This window comes from Aegilops tauschii, chromosome 1 (genome assembly GCF_002575655.3).
Source record: "Aegilops tauschii subsp. strangulata cultivar AL8/78 chromosome 1, Aet v6.0, whole genome shotgun sequence".
Classification (NCBI taxonomy): domain Eukaryota; kingdom Viridiplantae; phylum Streptophyta; class Magnoliopsida; order Poales; family Poaceae; genus Aegilops; species Aegilops tauschii.
In genome coordinates, this window is record NC_053035.3 from 39,620,343 (window position 1) to 39,629,498 (window position 9,156).

At 44.2% G+C, this 9,156-nt stretch overlaps 2 protein-coding genes across 2 annotated transcripts; one reads left to right on the top strand and one right to left on the bottom strand.

The window, feature by feature from the left end:
* Positions 1-742: 742 nt before the first annotated feature.
* On the bottom strand, positions 743-4,173 carry LOC109782029 (putative FBD-associated F-box protein At5g53635). Its single transcript, XM_020340614.4, has 5 exons — positions 3,939-4,173; positions 3,640-3,749; positions 1,730-2,593; positions 1,437-1,595; positions 743-1,320 (listed from the first exon to the last, which is right to left on the bottom strand). The coding sequence occupies exons 1-5, from the start codon at positions 3,967-3,969 to the stop codon at positions 928-930; spliced, it is 1,557 nt and encodes a 518-aa protein (XP_020196203.1). The 5' UTR covers positions 3,970-4,173; the 3' UTR covers positions 743-927.
* Positions 4,174-6,062: 1,889 nt separating this feature from the next.
* On the top strand, positions 6,063-8,081 carry LOC141027300 (protein FAR1-RELATED SEQUENCE 5-like). Its single transcript, XM_073504294.1, has 2 exons — positions 6,063-6,633; positions 7,123-8,081. The coding sequence occupies exons 1-2, from the start codon at positions 6,063-6,065 to the stop codon at positions 8,079-8,081; spliced, it is 1,530 nt and encodes a 509-aa protein (XP_073360395.1).
* Positions 8,082-9,156: the final 1,075 nt, after the last annotated feature.

Here is a 9,156-nt window from a genome sequence, read left to right on the forward strand (position 1 = left end):
CGGCTGCTGCGACGGTGCCACGTGCCCTCAGGCATGCCCGACCCCTGCACCCCGTCACGAGCTCCGGTCGCCCCCACCGCTCTTATTGTCAGCATGTTGATCCTTTGCCTTCTTTTTTAGGCAACGAGCTTGTCGCGTCCCCGATTTGATCCTCCAGGCCTCTGCTTTCTGTGGATCCTCCACCTCCGCCGGTCCGACAACTCGTGAGCGGGTCCATGCAGCGGCGGAAAGCGAAAAAGGGGGGAATTTGGGTGGAGAGTGGCAACGATCAGAGCGGAGAGGGTGGAGAAAGGAGGGTTGGTGCAGAAACAGTCGGCCACTCCACATGCGCGGGCTCCGCCTTGTTTTTGAGTGTGCAGGGGGTATCGGAATTCGATGTGCCGGATGTCCGAACTCCCGCAAAGCATCCCTTGTTTGCGGGATTTCAGACAACCGGACCGGTCCGTGGACCGACGGGTAATTTCTTATGTTGCTGGGATAATTTTATCAAAGCTCTTTGGTTCGATTTGGTTTGATTGACCAAACCACAGTTAGACAGTCACGGACTGTACTGAATGAATATGTGGTGCGGTGTACTTCGCATTACCTCTGTTTTTAAATATAAGATGTTTTTGTAGTTTACATAGAAAAATAGAAAAATCCTTGGCAATCATAGTTAGGAGGTCGAGAAGAAAGAGCCATTTATACAACTGTTGTATTTTGACCATGCGCCTCCGCAAGATGCACCATTCACACCTGTCAGTTGTGATATTACGGTTTCTCAAAAAAAATGTTGTCATATTACACCCGCCAACTCTAATAGTTGAAAAAATACAGCAAAGTTCATGATTACAAGGCTTGAGAATTAACAGTTGATATAACTAATGAGGGGGGAAAGGCGCAACCCATACAACAATATATAATATAAAAACACTGGATAGTCACAAATCATTTGACAGAATGACACTGACTGCATGGCTTCTTGATATTTAGCTTAACATTAGAGGGGACCTTCCCCACGATGTATTTTTCGATAGCCAGAACTGCCTTGTGGGCATCTCTGATCATACGTTTTCCTATAGGAGAGCTGCAACCACCAATTTCGTGGACAGCCAACCTATCAACATGCTCATAATCAGCACCATATATGGTGTCTAGTGTAAGATTCTCGAGTGATGTTGCACTGTCAAGAATATGGCATGTTAGCTCAATCATGCTTTTTGCAGAGCAAAAGCCATCGATCTTCACGTTCTTGATACTGACGTGGTGGTGTTCTGGCATCTTTCTCAGAAGCGAGTAATCTCCAGATACAGAATCATGCTTCATGCGAGTCTGGCATACCTGCAGGTAAACAGACATGAATTACCGGTTTCTCATATACTCCCTGCGCCCCAAAATATAATATTTTGGGACGGAGGAGGTATAAGATACCTTCACAAGACAGAAGAGCGACTTACAGACAATTCGAAAGTTTCCAACACAGGGCAATCATCCAGGAAAAAAGCTAGAGACAAGTAATCATAAGCTGGGGAAAAGGCCCCTTCTGCAACAGAAAGACAAATCTCCAACAGCTTGAGGTGCAGGAATTTGGCAGGTACGATTGGTGTATTAAGAACCTGCATAAAAGCATGTAGATTAATTATATTCTAAGACATGCTTATTACTACAACAGCAACATCAACATCAACAATGGCTAATCAAATAATAGTGCTAGTTACCCTTCAAATAATAAATATAGAGTTTAATGTACCTCAGCAGCTGAAGAAATGCCAAGAGTTTCAAGATTTGGCATAATCTGTGGAAGCTCGGCACGGGCATAATAAACGAGGTTATACTCAAAGGGCCACAACATCTCTAGGTTCTTCACTCGCAATGAATCTCCAAATGGAAGTCGTACGAGAGTAGTATCAATACGAACCGTGCAAAGATTCGGAGCTTTGTTCTCTATCACTTCCAGTGTTTTGCATCTAGACACTGTCAGGTGGTTGAACTGGTTTAGCAGGGACGGTATCTTCAGGCAAGTGATATTATTGCATTTGCTAAGATCCAGCTCCTCCAAAACAAAAGAATTGGAAAGAAGGCACCCCAAATCCTCCCCTGTAATATGTACCTCAGACAGATGCATCTTTCTCAAGCAACCAAGTCCAGCCATGGGCTGGAAGGCACATCCTTTGAGTTTTAGATAGCTAATTGACTTTCCACTTCCATTGAATAAAAGTGGGCAGGGGAAGTTGTAGTGCTTTGCATCGTATACTACAGGCAGCGAAACTACAAGTTCTTCAAGCTGTGGATTAACAGCAATCTTAAGCCAACTCTTGAGACGACTGGCGTAGATACGAGAACCACAGCATTCAAGCTTGAATGTCTTCACACCACTGCCTGTGTGTTTTTTCATAATTTGGTCAACTATTTCGGTGAACTTCAAAGCTAGTTTATCCTGTTCACATGCAAGTCTCAGTAGTCTCTCAAAGAAGGTGAGATTCATGCCCAGTGTTTCCTGACTGAAGGTGAGATTGGGACGGCATCTCCAGCAACGTAAAAATTCACGAGACACGCAGCCAGCTCGGGCAGCATCCGGCAGTGGTAGTAGGGCATGTATATGACACCAAATGTCCTTAGAAAGTATGTAATAAAAAGTTAATTGATGAAATAAATTACACACCAGGCATTCAGTGCAAAGTGTGACAGATTATAAAGTAAAATAGCCACAGAGTCGAATGCGGTTGTGGTGGGAATATTACTTATTAACATTAGTTGTTTCTTAAAAAGGTCACCTGATTCCCAAACAAATTATTACTTATTCCTAAAATGCACAACAGTGAAATCAATATTCTAGTGTGAACTTTGAATCTAGCAGAAAAGTACAGAGGAAGCAGAGTCTCTTCTTTTTACCTTTGCAGAAACTTGGTTAAAGTACAATGCTTCAAGAATGTACTGAAGTATCGGACTTATGCTCAAATTTATCGAAGCTAACCAATTGCTAGTTTGAATGAGCATACTTATTGCAGTTCTAAGCTGATTTCTTCTTTCTGAAGTAGCTTCAAATAGGTTACATGACATGTTTATTTTTTATTCATCGACCAAGATTTTGTCAGAATTGCTGAACTGGGAGGCTTTCATTTTGTGATTTAGAAAAGGGCAAAGTACTATAGAACACATACTGTAGAACATTGTCGAACATAGAGAAGTTTGATTGCACACACTGTAGACCGTTATCTATTTCAGAGCGGATAAGATCGAATGCCAATGAAAAAAAAATACGCGTCTAACAAAAGTCTGTAGAGGATGTTGTAAAACAGAAGAGAAGACGTTTGTATGGGATGGGTGAAAAGCACGAAAAGTTGTGATCCTGAAGTGTGTGAATTACCTAAACAAATTGTTTATTTAAGAGGGGAGTTTAAATATTGGATTGGTAAAAGCTTTGGCATAAACGATCTTGGAGAAGAAATTTGGCTAAACCTGTCCTGAGAATTAGTGAATTAAAATTGGTGTCTGAATTTGTCTGACGAAACCAATCCCATCTGTAAGGTGTGCTAGAAGGTAGAAATGCCTAAGTGAATTTTCTATGGCAAGAACCGAATACAAGGTTTCAGTAACGAAACATATACTATATCTAGCAGTACAAGTATTGCGTTTTCTGAATTTTATTCTATGTCGTACCTCCGGAAGGTCTGGCCCTGAATATCGCATTATTTTGGTGCGTTCAGAAAAGCCATCTTGTTCACAGGATGGCCTCGTCGTCTTAGCCACTGATGAAACCATCGGTATACCTGAAATTACTACATATCATGAGTTAATTATGCAGACACTAGAAGAAAGCAATCCAGTAAAAAAAACAGAGATTGTATTCGTTTCCACTATCTAATTTATATATGATGCACATCAACACAAGGTCGCTATAAAAATTTCTTTTGTTCCAGTAATGAGCCCCATGGAGGGATGAAACGGCGATAGAGTACCTGGTAATGGGATGGGCATGGTAAGGTCCATTGTGCGTCGACGACGATATTCCTGGGTCTCCTGCAGGCCCAGCTGCCTCCTCTCTCGCTCGCTCTACGTATTAATTTGGGGAACCCCCGCAAACCGGCGCTCGCTCAAATTCCAGTTTGGATTTCGAACCAACCAACACGGCGACGGCGAGGCGAGGTGCCGGGCGGGGATACCTAGCTAGGGCTAGCGAGAGCCAGAGAGGAGTCCACCGAGCAGACGACAGAGTGCTTTTTCTTTTTAGGGAAGGGCGTAGCGCAGGTGCAGTTGCTCTTGCTCGTTCGGCCCATACGTTTAGGGAAGTGGCTCGCGGGCGCACGGGCGCCCGATCGCAGCCCCGAGCGTTCTTCCAAAAAAGGAAGGAGCCGCCCCCGCGCGTGACCAGACAGCCAGAAACGGAAAGCAGACCCCCGCGCGCGAAACCGACCAACCCAAGCCCGCGCGAATCACGCGCGCGCCCCGATCACACCTGGTCCCCCTGGCCCCCGCTTCCTCGCACCCGTCGTCGCCAGGCTTCGGTCCCCACCCTCTCCCTGCACCCCCGCCCACGCTCCCCCTTGCGGACACCTCACGCAACCCCCTCCTCCATTTCCTTGAAGGACAAGCCCACGCACGGGTCCCCTTCTTCCTCCTTGCTCCTGCCTTTCCTCCTCTAAACAAGATCTGCCCCATCTATGGCGTCTTGAAGAACAAAGCCAACGCAGGAACACCTCCTTCCTCCTCCTTGCTCCAAAAATCAGATCTGAAGAGAAAAAAACCAGACCTACCTGCCCCTAAAAAGGTAAGCACCACCTCCACCCGACTCCTCTCTCTTCCCTACTCAACCACCCTTGCCCTTCCCTGCTTGAACATCAACTAGTCCAGTTTTTAGTTCGTTCTTTTGATCTGGTGAAAAAAGCAACTATAGTGGGAACACCAATACGCATCTTGAGCAACTATTATGATACAAAAAAGCAACACCAGTACAAAAATAGAGCAACTCTAGTGGGAAAGAAAATGCAGGACCATTGCGTTTGTGCAGGTGCATTGCAACACGAAACCTGCTTGGCTTTCTTTCCTATCCTATTATAAGGTGCTTGGGGTTCATGAGCAACCCTGATCAGGAAAAGTAACCTGACAACTCGAACAATTAACTGAAGCAACTATGTTCATTTTTGAAGCAACTCTGATAAAAAGAAGAGCTGAGCAACCGTAGCTGTTCAGAAATTCTAGAGTTGCCTCTACCAGATGTGAGAACATGTCAACTCTAGTAGTAAAACACATGCAACTTCCCTGTGCATTAAAGCATGAACTATCAAGAACATAAAAACTCAAGTTAGAGACAGAGGTAGAAAGTATTAACTTGCATGTGTTAACGCACAGCTTTTGCTATATCAGTATGGTTCTCGCTAAAAAGAAGACACAAACGACAAACGCACAAAACAAAGGCCGCGTCATAAAAACAGATTCGAACAATCCCACACTAAGATACTTTGCTACATTCCATATGGTCTCACTAAAAAAATAAAAAAGACATAAACTACACCAAATGATAGGCCTCCTGCTCCTGGTAAGCTCTCCGTCAGATATGCACATTGGTTGTTTCTTTCCCATCATCAAAAGTTGTAATCTGCTGCTGAAAAAAAGGCACAAATGAATCAGCGCATGTCGTGTAAAAACAAATCTTTGCTGATGTATATGTGTGTCATACTGGTAGAAACATAACACATATAAGAAAACAAGAAGAAACAGGAAACTTTTGAGGAAAAAGAAGATATGAATTGCCTCTGTTTAACTTTATAGTTGCCCAAACAAGTGTTTATAGTTGCCCCTTTATATTCTACAACTAGATTGTTCATAAAAGGTCATGCATGCTTTTGTGGTGGGCTAACACACAATTTGTTGTAGGTTGATTGTTCATGATGATTGATCTAAATGAACCACCGCTTGACGTAGAGTCCATCAACATTTCAGTCGAGTTGGGTGCACCCTTCTTGCATGCAGGGGGTGAACAGGAACATCAACAATTGGAGGAGGAGGTTGGTGAGTCTCGTGACCCCAATGTTGGCTCTAACACTACTCATGTCCCAGACAATCGTGTTGCCGCTCCCCCACCTATGGTTGCTCTTGCTAATGCTTTAGTTCATGAGGCACATGAGTTGGAAGATGAAGAAGCTGGATCACAGCCACAACAACCTTATGTTGGCATGCGCTTCGACACATTAGAGGATGCGAGGGAACACTACAATCGCTATGCTTTGATGGAGGGCTTTTCAATCAAGTCAAATACGTATTACAGGTCAGCCTACACAGGTGTGGTGGAAAAACAACAATTCTGCTGTAACAAGTTCCGCAAACCAGTAGAGAGGGTTGGGATCCCGGATGTTCCCTCGTCGAGAAAAAACACTACATGTCCAAGCTCACCTGAACAAGATGTTGAAGATGATGTCGAGGAACACACTTTCAAGAAGAAGAGGAAACGGGAAACTGTGAAGCAAACAAAATGCCATGCTAAGATGGTGGTGAAGCTTAAAGATGACAGATGGGAGGTTATCACTTTTATTGCAGATCATAACCATCCACTGATTGAGAAGCCATCGCTTTCGAAATACCTCCGTGCTCACCAAGGAATCCCGCCGGAACAAAAAAAACTACCGACTCACCTAAATGACTGCAACTTGACAGCAGGTACAAAACTCACATTGCGTTAAGTCTTTTTACCACAGAACTGTTACTTATTCCCGCATCAAGTACCTTGACCTGAGCCAACTATGTTCATTTTTATGCAACTATGTTCATTTTTTGTGCAACTCTGGTAATTAAAAAAATCATGACCCAAAACAGAAACACCTTGGTGTTGCCTATTCCTACCTCAACTACTTGGGTTTGTTTCCTATCCTAGTATAAGCTGCTTAGGATTCATGGGCAACCCTGATCAGGCGGAAAAACTGGCAACTTGAATAGTAAACTGAGGCAACTATGTTCATTTTCCGTGCAACTCTGAAAATAAAATAAAAGACATCACCCATCAAAAAACAAAACTTGGTTGGATACAGGTTTGGTTCTTGTTCTGCTTATGCATAATTGTTACTTTATGTTATCTATAAAAAACATGTTGCTCGCTGCATTGTGGTTAGTTAGTCCTGAAAAAAACAAGTTTCTATTTTTTTATGGCAGGAAAAATGATGATGTTAATGTCATCATACTACGGCTCGGAGTTGATTGTTCCGTACACAGCTAAAGCCATCCATAACCACTGTTCGAAGCTCAAAGCCCCAACTAAAGACATTGACATTGAAGAAACACTAAACTACTTTTGCAAGGTGATGGAAAATGACCCAGGATTTTTCTTTAAATGCAAGACAGATGCGGAAGGCAGGACAGAAAACTTGTTTTGGGTGGATGGTGCGGCACGGAAAGCATACGCGGAGGCTTATCATGATTGCGTGTCATTTGATGCAACTTACCTCATGAACATGCACAATATGCCATTTGCCCCCTTCATTGGAATCAACAGACATGGGCAGTCAATAATGCTCGGGTGTGGATTTGTCCGGCAGGAACTAGCCTCAAGTTATGACTGGTTGTTTGATGCTTTCCTAGAAGCAATGGATCGTTTGGCTCCGGACAACATCATCACGGACCAAGATGTTGCTATGGCACAATCTATCAAGAGGAAGTTCCCGAGAACGATTCACCGTTGCTGCCGTTGGCATATAATGAAGAAAGCACAAGAGAAGCTTGGCCCTGTGTTGGCTAGGAACCCGGATTTGGTAAAAGACTTCAATGAATGCATTGACTTCAGTTTCACCCCGGCTGAGTTTGAAAGGAAATGGGCTGCACTTCAATTGAAATATGAAGGTCTTATGCATGGTCACTTTGAGAAACTCTATGAAGATCGGGCTACATGGGTGCCGTGTTACTTCAAATTCAGGTTCTTCCCTTTCCTTCAGTCAACGCAACGCAGCGAAGGGTTCAATGCTGTGTTCAAGTGCTATGTGAACCCACACAAGTCAATTCTCAACTTCGTCAAGCAATATGAGAAGATTCAAGTACACATACTCGTGAGGGAGGGCGGGAATGACTACCGGACAGAGCATCTAGAGTGCACAAAGATGGTTGCGTTTCCCCATTGAGAGGCATGCCTACAAAGCATACACTAGGGACATCTATGTGAAGTTTACAACTAAGTTTCAGATGATTGGCCAGTACGATGTGCGTCCCACTGGAATCAACTTCTATTACCTTGAGCCCAATACAGAAGAAGTTCTAGGGTATGGCTCAAGGAAGTACCTAGTCACAGTGAGACCAGAGCCAGCTATCTACGATTGCGAATGTTGCAAGTGGCATAGGGACGACATGCTTTGTTGCCATGTCTTGAAAATCTTCACACACCTTGGCGTTAATGAGATACCTGAACACTACATCAAGCGCCGCTGGACGCAAGATGCAGTGCCAAGTGCACCACCGCCACCTAACGAGGGCCCTCCGCATGACTTGCCCGCTGAGTCAGAGAACCAAGTTCGGCAAGTGACTCTGACAATGGATTTTGCAAAGCTAGCGAAGAAGGCAATGACTAGTGATGAGGCAGCCGCTGCAGTTAGGAGGCACATGAAAGCAGCAGATACTGAGGTTACTAAGCTGAATAAACTGAGGAAGAAGAGGCTAAAGGCAGCCCGGGAAGCGGCTCGTGCTAGGGAAGCATCAAACCCTAATGCCCCAAGTACTTCAAACCAACCTCCTGCCCCCCTGCTCCTATGGATCCACCTCGTTCAGTCACGAAAGGGCGCAGCCGCAGCAAGCGCTTCAAATCAGCCCTGGAACTACACCCTAAGAAAAAGAACAAGTGCAGCATTTGTGAATCAATCGATCACACTGCTGCGACGTGCCTAGGGAAGCTGATGTGATCATTACCACATGAAGATAATGGCCCCCCGGGCTTGCAAAACTAGCGGAAAGTAAGGGAAAAAAGAGCAAACAGTGTCCTGGTAGATGAAGCAATTGAGGTCTGGTTTCTGAGCAAATGTAGAAGGGAAATCAAGCAATTGCCAGCTTCAAGAAAAAAGCAACGATGAAATCATTTGCATGGACTTGTTTTAATTTATGTGTTTTCCTAGCTTTAAATTCACAAATTGGAGACTGTGTGGAGGTAGATGCTTGACATTTGTGCTTATATTCCTTACTCGTAAAACATGCAAAATCCTATGGACG